Source organism: Stylophora pistillata, chromosome 5 (assembly GCF_964205215.1).
Source record: "Stylophora pistillata chromosome 5, jaStyPist1.2, whole genome shotgun sequence".
Classification (NCBI taxonomy): Eukaryota; Metazoa; Cnidaria; class Anthozoa; order Scleractinia; family Pocilloporidae; genus Stylophora; species Stylophora pistillata.
This window is the reverse complement of record NC_142523.1, coordinates 12,877,363-12,891,584: the sequence shown is the minus strand read 5'-3', so window position 1 is coordinate 12,891,584 and position 14,222 is coordinate 12,877,363. Positions and strand designations below refer to the sequence as shown.

General features: G+C 40.2%; 1 protein-coding gene and 1 pseudogene across 1 annotated transcript; both read left to right on the top strand.

Moving 5' to 3' along the window:
• Positions 1-7,515: 7,515 nt before the first annotated feature.
• LOC148730347 (uncharacterized) lies at positions 7,516-8,863 on the top strand (annotated as a pseudogene).
• Positions 8,864-9,861: 998 nt separating this feature from the next.
• LOC148730346 (endonuclease domain-containing 1 protein-like) lies at positions 9,862-13,817 on the top strand. Its single transcript, XM_088759289.1, has 3 exons — positions 9,862-10,124; positions 12,150-12,500; positions 13,074-13,817. Exons 1-3 carry the CDS (start codon positions 10,019-10,021, stop codon positions 13,679-13,681), a joined length of 1,065 nt encoding a protein of 354 aa, XP_088615415.1. The 5' UTR covers positions 9,862-10,018; the 3' UTR covers positions 13,682-13,817.
• The last annotated feature ends 405 nt before the right edge of the window (positions 13,818-14,222 follow it).

Here is a 14,222-nt window from a genome sequence, read left to right as displayed (position 1 = left end):
AATACAAGAATTGTAAAAACGTGTAAAATGGTATATAAAAAGTCACTTGTAACAATGTAGCGGAATTCCAAATCGATTTCGATCAATTACGATCCTCATCAGTAGTACTCCGCCATGTTTAAAATACTCATAAATAATTGTTCATATAAGTGACTCTGAAATGTCCACACTTCTTCCAGGCTTCATGTAAGCGGTCATGATGTATCAATCACAGCTCGTGGGATTTGAAAAAAGTTCCATTCGTTCTTGGAGTTCATAAGCGAGTCTTCGTTCACATTATTTATCCTCACTCCTTCAGTTATTTGTCTCAGCATCGCGTCATTGTGATAAACCCCCGTCACATCCATTCGGAACTGCTTTACCTCTCTATTGTGTTTCTCTTTACAGTGTTTCCACAATGCAGATCGTTCTTCCTTATTGTTAAGTGATTTCGTATGCTCTTTCCCTCTGGTATACGCGCTCCTGGCTGTTTCCCCTACGTATACGCTGTTACACTGGATACACTTAATCTCATACGTCACACTTTCTCTATCACACGGTCCTTTTCCACCTGTGCTACACACTGGGCAGTCTTCTCGTCCACACTGTCGCGGTTTAAATGGGTCGGACTTTTGGAGTAGTCGTTTAATGGCGATTCCGGCTTTCTCCACCACTTTAATATTGAAACCTTGCTGCTTTATTTCTGTCTGGTATTCCTTCCGTAACCGTGAGTTGGGCGTAGCTGGTACAAAAATTACTGATTCATTCCCGCCGCGTTTGTACCAGTTGGATTTCCTTTCGCTCTTTTCCTTTTCTCGTTCCACCTTCCTCCACTCCTTGGGTCGATGTAACGGTCTTTCTCCTTTTCGCTCAGCTCTTTGTCTCGCTCTAAAAGCTTTGAGGGCCGAATCTACAACCTCATATCTGAATTTCTTGCTGTACCCCGAGTATTGCATTCTCAGGACCATCTCGTTAACATTCTCTACTACTCGTTCCCATGGTAACAATCTGCTACAGTTAAGTAAGACCCGAAGGACTTCTTGGGTCAGGACTGTTCTCTTTGTACTCCAGCTTACGGCAGACCTAGCATGTATGACTGTCTTAGAAGCCATGCTCTTGGAATAAAACTCATACATGATCACTGAGGCTGAGGCTTTCTTGTCCTGCCTGTCTGTCTCTTCCCCTTTTGTTTCCATCCACACCTTCAAGTCAAGGATAGGTAGCTTTCCGTCCTGGTGTTTAGAGGGGTAATCTATTTCGAGTTGTATTGACGGGGGTATGTCGTTTCCTATCTGTTTTATTTTTTTTTTTTTTTTTTTTTTTTTTTTTTTTTTTTTTTATCTGTTTTATTGTTTCCCGGGAATGAATCAGTAATTTTTGTACCAGCTACGCCCAACTCACGGTTACGGAAGGAATACCAGACAGAAATAAAGCAGCAAGGTTTCAATATTAAAGTGGTGGAGAAAGCCGGAATCGCCATTAAACGACTACTCCAAAAGTCCGACCCATTTAAACCGCGACAGTGTGGACGAGAAGACTGCCCAGTGTGTAGCACAGGTGGAAAAGGACCGTGTGATAGAGAAAGTGTGACGTATGAGATTAAGTGTATCCAGTGTAACAGCGTATACGTAGGGGAAACAGCCAGGAGCGCGTATACCAGAGGGAAAGAGCATACGAAATCACTTAACAATAAGGAAGAACGATCTGCATTGTGGAAACACTGTAAAGAGAAACACAATAGAGAGGTAAAGCAGTTCCGAATGGATGTGACGGGGGTTTATCACAATGACGCGATGCTGAGACAAATAACTGAAGGAGTGAGGATAAATAATGTGAACGAAGACTCGCTTATGAACTCCAAGAACGAATGGAACTTTTTTCAAATCCCACGAGCTGTGATTGATACATCATGACCGCTTACATGAAGCCTGGAAGAAGTGTGGACATTTCAGAGTCACTTATATGAACAATTATTTATGAGTATTTTAAACATGGCGGAGTACTACTGATGAGGATCGTAATTGATCGAAATCGATTTGGAATTCCGCTACATTGTTACAAGTGACTTTTTATATACCATTTTACACGTTTTTACAATTCTTGTATTCGTTTTATAGTAGTTTTTAGTGCGTCGAACGTGACTACGAGACGTTATGTCTAGCAAACTGACTCAATGATAGCATTGATTGACCAAAGTCACCCTATGACTAATAACAGATGATACGTGACAAACAGCATAAGCAACACACTTTTCAAAACAAAAAGAGCAAGCTAAAACTGCCATCAGATAAAAATAACTGTCCATAAAAGACTGACAGCATAGAGCTAAAAAAAAAAAATAGGGACTGGTTCTGCCATCAGATAACAACAGTCCATAGACTGACTACCCAAGAGAAACAGAACAGATCGGTGGTTCTGCCATCAGATAACAACAGCCCATAATGGACTGACTACCCAAGAGAAACAGATCCACCTGTTAGTTCTGCCATCAGATAACAACAGTCCATGGAGTAACTACCCAATAGAAACAGAACTAGGCAGGTGGTTTTGAATCAGAAAACAACTATTTAAGACCTCTGTACAATGTGTCTTAGAAAATCTTCTGCATTCTAACAATCTATTGAAGAGACAAACTATCAGAAACCCTTGAATTTCTATTTGGGGGGAGGGGGGAGGAATTAAATGAAAATCTACTTGCCTCAGCATGCCATCCTCACTGAGCAGCCTATTTCAATTTGAAAATGATGATCACAATCATAAAGATAATGATAATGACAACAATAACAAATCATTATTATTATCATTTATATTACTATTATGATTATTTCAATGTTTATCTATGAACAAAATGGTGTTATTGTTAGTCTAGCTGAATGAGTATCCAAGTAATTGAAACTGAGACAAAATAATCTCAAGAAAAGCCAGGAAAACCCCAAAAACTGTTCAGGACTGCAATTCTTGAGTTGGCTCATTGTGAAAGGTTTTGGGACTTCATTAAGCTAGTGCTGTCTGTAGTGGGCCCTGTGGCAAAGAGAGAAGAGTAGCAGCTGAATTAACAATTATAATAATAATGAAGACAATGATAGCATTGATTGACCAAAGTGCCTCCGACTAACAACAGATGATACGTGACAAACAGTATAAGCAACACACTTTTCAAAACAAAAAGAGCAAGCTAAAACTGCCATCAGATAAAAATAACTGTCCATAAAAGACTGACTGTATAGAGCTGAAAAAAATAGGGACTGGTTCTGCCATCAGATAACAACAGTCCATAGACTGACTACCCAAGAGAAACAGAACAGATTGGTGGTTCTGCCATCAGATAACAACAGCCCATAATGGACTGACTACCCAAGAGAAACAGATCCACCTGTTAGTTCTGCCATCAGATAACAACAGTCCATGGACTAACTACCCAAGAGAAACAGAACTAGGCAGGTGGTTTTGAATCAGAAAACAACTACTTAAGACAAGCCCTCTGTACAATGTGTCTTAGAAAATCTTCTGCATTCTAACAATCTATTGAAGAGAAAAACTATCAGAAACACTTGAATTTCTACTTGGGGGGAGGGGGGGGTAAATAAATGAAAATCTACTTGCCTCAGCATGCCATCCTCATTGAGCAGCCTATTTCATTTTGAAAATGATTCAATCACAATCATAAAGATAATGATAACAATAACAAAATCATTAATAATAATGATAATTATAATAATCATAACAATAACTACAATGACAAAGTCCGTGTTAGTCTGGCCTCTACCTTGCAGAAAATACAGCCCACTAATTGAAGCTGAATTCTTTAAAGGCATTGTATTGCAATTGGTCATTGAGGCACTCAAGCGACCTCACCACGACAAGGTACGAACATTGAGGTGGAAAAAAGGGTCTGTAAAATTGACTCCATGCTGATTCGAGATGAGAAATCTGTGTTCGAAGCTTCTTCAGTTCCACTCCAAGGGAATTTACTCTAGCTGATCTTTCGGTAAGTTAGGAAGCGAGCTCTTCGGAGTCGTGACTGAGTTTGGCGCCAAAAGATAAATTTTTCGCGCCTTCGGGCTCAAAGTCTAGCGTGGCGGAGTTCACCAGATTTACGATAGTCATAAATCCCGCAGATTTAATAAGTTCGTCGGGGATTGTTTATTACGAAGAAGATAGACCAGCTATTAGACAGAACGTGAACACAACGTGAACGAGGTCGGGAATCCTGGCTAACCCCACTACTCCGAACGATGAGTTGGCCGGCTGAAGTTCCCGTGTCGCCACACTTTGGATTTCGTCGGGAAATATCTTAAATACATCGCATATGAAATATTTACGCAAAGGAACGTCACATACCTCTTTCAAAAGTAGATACCAATGCTTGTAAGGGTCAAGTGTGGCACTTGTAATCCTGCAAAGACTCTGCGTGGTTAAGTAAGCCGGTGGAAAGCCGCACGTCGAAAATCCGACTGCCTCTATGACTTCATTTCGAATGGTTTCGAAATCGAAAACATGATGCTTTTCGACATTTCGACATGAAAAATCTCGTCGAGGTTTAATATTATAATATTGGTAAGAATTTAACCAGGATACGAGGCCAAGTCGTGCGACCGCCACAGGTTTTGTACCAAAACAATAACATCGTGTACTACGATCGCAAAGCGTGAACACTGATCGATCCACCAAGTGACGCAATACTGGAAATTCGATACGGTTGTTATTCAGGTCGTACAGCACATGAAAATTGCGATATCTTTTGTTACTGTTTTATGGCAAACCAAGCGAAAGAATCATACCTAAATAATCGAAAGAGAGGCTTTTCGAATACGGCGCCTCGCCGGTATTGCCTCTTCTGTGAAAAGGAAGGATCTTTGAAAGACTACGTGATTAAAAATGTCGTTAGAAGGAAACAGGCAGAAACAGAGAAAACGCAGTATTTTATGACCATTACGCGCACAACAAACTTCATTTCATTTCATGATTTTGATTTTCATCGCCAACAGATGACCCCGCGTTAACTCGCACGCAATCGCTTATCTCTCGTGGATTCGTGGGCGCTAATCTGTATAATTACATTGTGGTGTAATTAATGTGATGACATCCACCCAACGCCTTCTTCCCCAAACCTCGGCATCAGTTTACGATGCCTGCTGAGAATTTTTTTCTTGAGCAAAGCTCGTCATGCAAACTTCATCTTCAGATTACACGGCTCGCTTTGGGTACTGAAAATGTGCTTCGCAGGCAGGATTTAGCTTCTGGAGATAGTTTTTGAGGCAGTTGAGGCCGTCAAAAAGTGGATCTTACGATGTTGAATAGATCCTGGCCTAATTTTCTACAATGCTGATGTCTTCAATCCTCCCTGAATGATTCTTAGTAGCCTCGTTATGAGTCATTGAAGCGTACTCCCGTCCGTTGTCGTCGAATAAGAACTGAAAACTTTGCTTAGTCAACTGTCGTAGACCTTTTCGTCCTCAACGACACCAGTACAAGGTTATATGAAGCCAGATATTCCGCAGAAGACACCAAGGATTGTCTCCCTAGATTGTATTTGACGACTTCAACTTTTGACGGTCTGCTACTGGAATTAGAGGTTTGTGTCTTGCATTTTCTTTGTTCTCGCGCTTGTTTAGCTTTATCTGACTCTGGAGGAGCTTACTTGACCGTTGGAAATCTGTGGCTTTTAAAATGAAGATTCCCCTGTTAAATGGTTGGTTTTGGGGGTATCTATCAGTTGCATTTCGCAATCCAAGAAGGTATGACCTTGAATGCAATGCACCATCTTTTGTAATTCGTGCTTCTACATAAAAGTAGCGGAGATTTAGGTCAAGCTCTTTGTTGTTCATTTCGTGGAGGTTTTTGGCAACTTTTCTTTCACGGCACCAAACTATCAAAAAACGACAACGAAAAGAAAAAGATTTTTATTTGCATTTTGGTGTTCATTTTGGAGAGAAAGTTGTAGTTGTTGGTTAGAAACGTGTGTGCCAGCCAATTTTAAAGTTATCCATTTTTCTTGTTTGTTTTTTATCTTTTTTGGCAAGAAAATTTAGCAAATGTGTGTCCACTATATACGAGGTTTTCGTGTTGTATTTATCATATTTTTGCAACAAAAAAACTCATCTTCAAAACCTCGGATAGCCCAGTTGGTGGATTGTTTGGTTTTCTTTGTTTCTGCTCTTGTAATTATGTCGTCTATTGCGGCACTTGACATAATTTCAAACCTTTGCCTGTTTAGGTTGCCGCAGCGCTCATCGTTTTCATGATTAACTTCGTTGGAAACTTCACTTTCAGTTAACGGGTAGGTCGCAATATCATTGACAGTATCCTCTAAATCGATCGACGCTAATTGCTCGTTTTCTCTTTTGTCTTCTAGGTCGTAGAAGACTTCTGTGTCGAATAAAAACCCGATAGAAAAATTCGGGATTTGGATCGCCATGTTACAAATTGGTAGATGGCGTGACAGCTTTAACTCTATGTTCTATACTCTTCAAAACGATCCAGATAAATTACTTCAAAACGATCCAGAGTCAAGCACTATCTTTTCGCAGCCTCCGCTCATTTCATTCAAACGTGACAAAAACATAGGCAATTTTTTGGTCAGAAGTTATTTTCAGACTAATGACCAACCAGGCACTTTTAAATGCGTTCGTGCACGATGCAAAACGTTTCCTTTCATTCGCAACACTGATAAAATATCGGGACTCAAACGATCCATTAAGATCACCGATCAATTCACGTGCACCTCCACCAATGTAATCTATTGCATAACTTGCACTGATTGCAAAAAGACATACATCGGCGAAACAGGCAGAAGACTAGGTGATCGATTCCGAGAACACCTTCGAGACGTGGAAAGGAATGAGATGGACACATCGAAACCAGTCGCTAGACATTTTAATTTACCTAATCATTCTAAGCAACATATGGCAATCTGCGGTCTTTCCTTGCACTTAGGTAGCACGGAAAGCCGTAAAAATCTTGAACAAAAGCTCATCTTTCAAACCGGCAGTCTTAATTCCACAGGGATCAACGAACGCTTTTCATTCCACTAATTTATTCATGTTTTTCTCGTTGCCATGTTCCCACCAATAACGTAGCTCCATTTTCTGCCTTTAAAAGCACACACAACCCACAATCCCTCTATTCGCTCCGACGAAGGGCTAACGCTAGAAACGTCAGCTTTTGTAATCGTTACGGTGGCCAATTTACCACTTCAACTTTGTTGATATATCCAAATTATTTCGTTACTCCCACCGACGCAACCTCAAATAGTTTCTTTCGAAATTATCAGCCTTTTTTGAAATAAAATACCTGCGGACAACCTTTTTCTGACGAATCTTTTTAGAGAGCATTATTCCTGGAAAATAATTTGCGATTTGATACATTTGTATTAGTGGTGTTAGTGTGCCCCGTTTGCTCATCAGACGATATAATGTGGAAAATATCTGACAACTAAGAGCCGCTCTCTAAGGTCATAAAAATTTCTTGTGTCAATATTTCGTTTCTGGTACGATTGTGATCCTTCAAGCCTCAACTTAACTTCTCCAGGTGTCGGCGGTCGCGCAGTCTTGAGCAACAGCACTGAAAAGGGGGACAACCATATCAAATTATTCCGGAGGTCTGTTCACGATCCTTACCAAGCTTGCTTCAGACAATTCTTTTTGAATAACCAACCGCCAACAGGTCTCCGCAAGAATCTACACAACATACAGTGCATCTGCCAACAAATAGCAGGCAGTCACGATGTCTTTTACGCCACTATGTTCGATGAATACTTGGGAATTGCGGTGTATGTCGGGTAAAACTTTGATCGAGGAACGATTAACTTTGGTCAGGCGCAAGGAGCAAGAGGATGGAAGAGAGAACCAGGTAAGGACAAAGGAGTTAGACTTGGGGAAAACAATTGTTAAAGGCGTAGGATTCTCTGTGAAAATCGTGACGATTCAGAACGCTGAATTTTGGGGAAAATAGCGATCTACCCCAAACCCACCCCCTCCCCCCCTTCTGTATTCTCCTTGGGTCCATTATCGTCGATGATCAGTGCAGATCTCACTTTACGTTACCGAGGGTGCCTCAAGCATTTTACGTTGAAAGGATGTAACTTTAATCGCTAATTCTGCCAGAATCAAAGGATATCGAGTGTTCGTTCATGAAACGTAAAACTGTAACATTGATAAATCCAGTTACCTGCATGACATTGTTATCTATACATGTAATATGTAAGTGTAATGTTAATTCATGTTATTGCAAGAAGCTGAATTTCGATACGATAAAATGACCTATCAAACTTGACTTTTTAAGGTATACTGAGGCAAGGCAGCGACGCCCTTCACCAAACTCAACCATATCAAAGAGGTCATTTAGTCCCAGCGGAGACTTACTCGAGTTCTGAAGAGCGCTTGTGTTCAACTTATAGACACACAGACGCCGTTCCACAAGTGGGAGCTTTTAACGGCGGTCAGTGGTCCCAGTTTGAAAGGAGAATACGGACCTACGCTCAAAACAACTGTGTGCGGAACAATGGAGTGCTATTTCTGTTGACTGGCACTTCGTTCGTTCAGGTTCAGAACAACCAATTGCAAGTTACCCTGGTACAAGTTAACCAATTAGGTCCAGTCCTACATTACCAACCAATAGCTTTCCCCAACTCGATGTGTACTGCTGGTTGTTACGCGGCTCCCAATGGCCAAGCAGAGAGTTTTGCAGCGATTGGAAATAACGACGCAAACCAGCCGTTCACACAGCAGATAACCCTTTCACAGCTGCAAAATATCCTCACAGCCGATGTAACCCAAAGGGTCGTTGGCGGACCAGATGTCAATCTTTTCCCAGACCTTGCAAACTGCTTAAATAACAATCTCCAACAGCTTCCTCAAGCAGCAGCGGGTGGATAGAACGAAAACAAAACAAAAGTCTTGTCATAAAGTTTGCTGTGAAGTATTTGTTGTTTGTCCTAAATCGTAGAATTTTTCGATGTAAATGGCAGCGTTTCGTCTCCATACCAGTCGTACTCGGACGATGGGTTCGACTTATTACAGTATGTGTTCCCTTCAACTTAATAAGCATTTTGCTCCGCCATGAGTGCATGAGGTGAGTGCATTTCGATGATTTGCCCACTGTCGTATGGTTCTCTTTTTTTGTGTGTTCTTGATCCTTGCTATCCACCTTTCTAAAATTTCGATACTACTGCTACTTGTTTATTTCAAGTAATTTTCGGGTATTCTGTAAGGTTTCTTGGCCAAGGAAAGCTCTGTTGCTTACGTGCATCATGGAGCAGAACGACAGCTTAGATTAAACGCATATTAAATTAACTACTCTTTCTTTCTCGAGATCTTCGTTTTCCTAATTAGCACTTGGATGACTTTACAGCCGTTTGCTATAATTATAACTGATATAAAGCTTTTTTTGAACTGAGGGTGAAATGAAAATGAAAAAAATAATAAATACTACACAAGAAGTATTAATTTGCGATGTGAGTTTAAAAAAACTTCATCTTGGTTCATAAAGGCACAAAAGAACTTGGTAAATTAATATTTAATGATGTTGACCTCACAATAAGTCAAAAACCAATAACCCAGTTATTCATTAACAGTATTTTAACAGACACCAGTCTTGTTCTCAAAAAGTGATGTCTCCATAGGTTACTTTTGACAGATTTTTGAAAGGTTTCACCGGTTATTTCCCTATATTAAAATTTCATTTCGGAGAAACAGTTTTCATCTATAGTTCGAAGCTTAATTAACCATTTTTGTGAAATTGCAATAGTCAGCGGGAAGATTTAATTTCTTACTAAGAGTGAAATTCCTCAACTGAAAGAGATTCTCTTCGCAAATGATTCACCGAAGTGTCATCATCTTTCAAGACGTTTATGGCATTATGGTAAGAGATGACGTAGGTGAACTAGAATCCTATTGGATTGTCTATTCGGTTGAAAAACCTGAACAGCTTTCTCGTCATCAAATCGTATGCAGCCCTTTTGTTTGGATTTCGAGGAGGTTTCATCACCTATTTATTATCAGTTGACAAAGTTCTAGAGCATTTCTCCTTCTTGTGAACGATGAAGGGATCCGTCATGAACGTTTTGCCGTCTTTGATTGCTATTGTCTTGGTGTTATCAAATATAGAAACTACTGAATGCGGGTTGATCAAGAACTACAAGAAAGGTGAGATAACAAATTGTTTTGTTTTTTTTTAAGAACGAAATTTGTGAAGCCGCCGCTTCATAACAAACGTGCTTTGTGATCGTTTTAATTTTGAATCTACATTTATCATCGCCGAGTTATTCGGGGCATTGATAGGATTTTCATTTCATTTACGCTCTCATGTTTTATTTTTGTTTTATAGTCAAATATGATTGCGATCCTGCCGGTTATAAACTCCCATCTTTATCATATAATGTACGAGTTTCCACGAAGTATTACAATTTCACAAAAAATGTCCATCATTTGAGCTCTGATTTTAAGTTTGTATTGTCAGATGTTAAGCAGATCTCTAGAAGGAAACAGCCATTGTTCGCAAAAAAATAAGAAGGCAAACCACCACTCAAATGCTTTGATTGACTTTTAGTTAAAGGCGAAACATGTTGCATCATGATGATGATTTGTATCATTATAAATCCGATGCTGATATCAGTATAATGAATTCGAAGTCGTGGCTATACATGGTGATATCGTTTCACTGCAATGCACTGATGTCATATCACTTTATGGGCGGAGTTGTCCAATTAAAGACTGTCGTGCTAAGCTACTTTGATGATATGTACTCCCATGATTCACGCTGACACCAGTCGCCAAATTTGGAAATTTGGTCGAAATAGCTTTCTTTTTAACAGTTTGGTCAACCATCTTGGACTGTATACCTATATCTTATTCGGAAGTTTTGTTGTGTAGTATCGCTGAATATTTTTACGAGTTGTGCAGTATTTTGACGAACCCTCAGGGCAAGTCAAAATACAAATAAAGAGTATACATACTCAGCGACACGACATACCAAAACGCCTAATAAGTTATTTATTATCCAACACACCAAATTTTTATTTTAATGCGGGCGATTTTCGCGGGTATTTATTTACGGGGAGAACGTGACAGAAGTCATGCGAAGCGGAACGGAATTGGCGCGTTGTCGTGTTGCTGTTTCTATTATTTTCAACAAATAATGATATCTTATTGTCGTCTAACTGCTTTTTTTCATTCGATCCATCCAATAAACCTGGATCAATATTCGCCAGCCACTCCGACTCCTTAATTTGTCCGCCATTTTTTTGGGTTTTTTTGGTTTTTTGTTTTTGTTTTGTTTTTTTGTGTATTTTATTTTTTTTTTCTTTTTGTTTTTGTTTTTGTAACTTCAATCTAATTCTTCGCTTGCCCTATGCGAGAAAACCTGTCTAACCGGTTCTCTAGAGCACAAATACCGCGTGATATTTGTACTCCACAGAGTGTAGTTGGATAATGAATATACCTTATCAGACGTTTTGTTTTGTAGTATCGCTGAGTATTTTCACGAATTTAGCCGTACACGCCAAATTCTTATTTCAGTGCGGGCGAATTTCGAAGATCTTTATTTATTGGGAGTGCGTGACAGAAGTAGGCGAAGCGGAACGGAATCGCCGCGCTGTCGTTTTGCTCTTTACATTTCCTTCAGTAAATGAAGAAATTTCCTGGTCGTCAAGCTGTTTTTCTTCGTTTGATTCATCTAATTAACTTAGATCGACATTTACTTTACACTCAACAATTCAAATTAACAAGTTCCGTTTTACCATCTATTTACTCTTTTTTGATCAGAGGACGTTAAGGTTACAAAAATGCTTCATTTAGTAACTAAGAAAATCCACACTCATATGCTTAATTCAGTGGCTTTCCTACGTTCTTCAAAACTTCTTTAAAACTAATTTCCCTTGAAACTTGGGTCACTTGACAATTATACTGATTAGTCCCTACGTGCTTAACACCCTAAAAATACCCGATTAGAAACATCGCTGTTCGCAGAACTGATTTTGATAAATCCATGCAGCAAAGCTTCCTGTTACATTCTTCCAATATAATTTGGCATGAGTGAAAAAGTAAATTGCCTAATAAACAATTAACTATATGATAAACAACGAAATCACCTTTGAGCGTGAAAACGCTTCAAGGCAAAAAATACATCAAGATCAATAACCGATATGTTGTTTAATATTTACCTGTCAATAGAAAATGATTATTCGCACAGTACCAACAACAGATCTTACGAAGCCCACATCCAGGATAATGCGCAGATTCGAGCAGTGCCTGCTCAACAGATGGTCTCCCTTCTTCCTAACCAACCTTGCTACACTCAATTTTTCGTAAATGGAAACCCACCCAGAGGTTTGCGATCGGGCAACAACATCCTACAGCATATGAGGTATATTTGCCAGCAAGTCAATGGTCAGGTATATTATGCAACGATGTTTGACCAAAGTCACGGCATTGCTGTGTTCTCAGCTTATGTAGTGACAGCTACAAACGTGAATTTTAATACCAATAATCAACGACCCGCGCCATCATGGACGCAAACACCAGGTAAATACATGCAAGTTAAATGTAAAAATGTGATACCGATCTTGTTGTCAATGAGCAAGTCTGCTTCCCTATCCCCCATTACTCCCCCCCCCCCCGTTTTGATTTCCTTGAAAAAATGTTTGTTTTCTTAGTGCCTTTTTCTGTCTTTTTTCCTCCGTTCGTCCAAGGCCTGCGTGCATTTATCTGCCTGTCCATTTGTCTGTTTGCCGTTTGAGCGTTTTTCTGTCTCTCCATTTGTCCACTTGTCCATCTGTGTGTCTGCTGTCTGTTTAACCTAGTGTTCATATGTCGGAAAGGCCTGGACGGTAGGAAATTTCACGATTTCCTGACCTGTCCAGATTTTTCTAACATATGAAAACTCCAAATCGTCTGTCTTTCTAGCCATCCGCCGGTCCGCCTGTCTCTCAGTCAGTTACTCAAAACGTAGATCAGTTTGTTTCCTTCTCTTTGTCCGTCCGTTGGCAATTATATTCAAGTTGTCCGCCCCACTTCGCTGCCTTTCTGTCTTTCAGACTAAATGATGCTTTCTGTTGGAAAATAAACCTAATTAGCAATTTCTTTTTATAACTAAAGGTATTGCGCGACAAGGAAGCGACGCAATATATCGTGGTCAGCAATTTGACAAAGGCCACCTTGTCCCTGGGGCCACTTACTCCAGCACTAGAGACAGCGTTCGTTCCACTTATGTTTATACCAACGCTGTGCCACAAAAGCCTTCCTTTAACCGCGGCCAATGGTGTCAGTTTGAGAAGAGGATACGAGCATACGCTCCGCAATGCACAAACAATGGCGGACGACTGTACCTGTTGACAGGCACTTCATTCCGTCGCATTCAAAACACCGCTCAAGGAACAAACGCGCCGCCTGTGGCCCAGTTAGGTCCAGTAGTCCGGGGGCGCACTACTTATCCCGCAATATCAATTCCAAATTTAATGTGGACCGCAGGCTGCTGTGTGCTTCGAAATGGTCAGACGCGGAGCTTTGCAGTGCTTGGGAACAACTTACAAACCGCAGCGCAGATGTTGACCACGCAAATGCCCGTTTCATTTCTGGAAAATATTCTGTTGCAAGATGTTCTTCACCACGCAATCGGGGGACCAGCTGTTAGCCTCTTTCCAGGGAACGCGGCCTGCTCCAATATGCAGAATAACATACAAAACCTTCCGGCAGCACAAGGCTAAGGACGCACAAATTTATAATGATGTTGATAAGAAATTGTTACGGCAATTGAAATGCGAAAATAAAGCTGCTATTTATTTGTCCAAAAATAAAAATTGAAAAGAAAATGAAGTAGTTCATTCACATAAACAGCAAGACTGAGCGGGATTAGGACTCGCTGTGATATTCCCATATCATATGGATCATGAATTGAATTACATTCCTCTTTATGCCCTTCTGCATCCTCTTATCTTGTAGTTATTCATTAGACTCTAATCTGTTGAAGTGGAGGAATACAAATACAAACTACATGTCTATTAGGTGCTGAATTTTCAACCTTGAAGGCCCGTCAGGGTCTCAAGCTATTTTCAGCTCGTCAGCTTTGGATGGTGCATGGCAGGATATTGCCTGAGGGTCTACCCTAAGCAAAATTTGTCAATTTTAGCGCCTGAAAGCTAAACTTTTTGGCACTTTTACGGCTCAGTTGACCTCATTGAGACCCTCTTACCTATTCATTGTATCGTTCTAAAGCTTGCTAGTGTTCTTTGCCTTGTTTTCTGCTTG

What these genes read in the sequence shown, in the direction of transcription:
- LOC148730346 (XM_088759289.1), top strand. Translation starts at nt 10,019, where the DNA reads ATGAAGGGATCCGTCATGAACGTTTTGCCGTCTTTGATTGCTATTGTC. An exon ending in GATCAAGAACTACAAGAAAG is followed by an intron (nt 10,125 to 12,149) that starts GTGAGATAACAA and finishes ACCTGTCAATAG; the next exon opens with AAAATGATTATTCGCACAGT. An exon ending in ATCATGGACGCAAACACCAG is followed by an intron (nt 12,501 to 13,073) that starts GTAAATACATGC and finishes TTATAACTAAAG; the next exon opens with GTATTGCGCGACAAGGAAGC.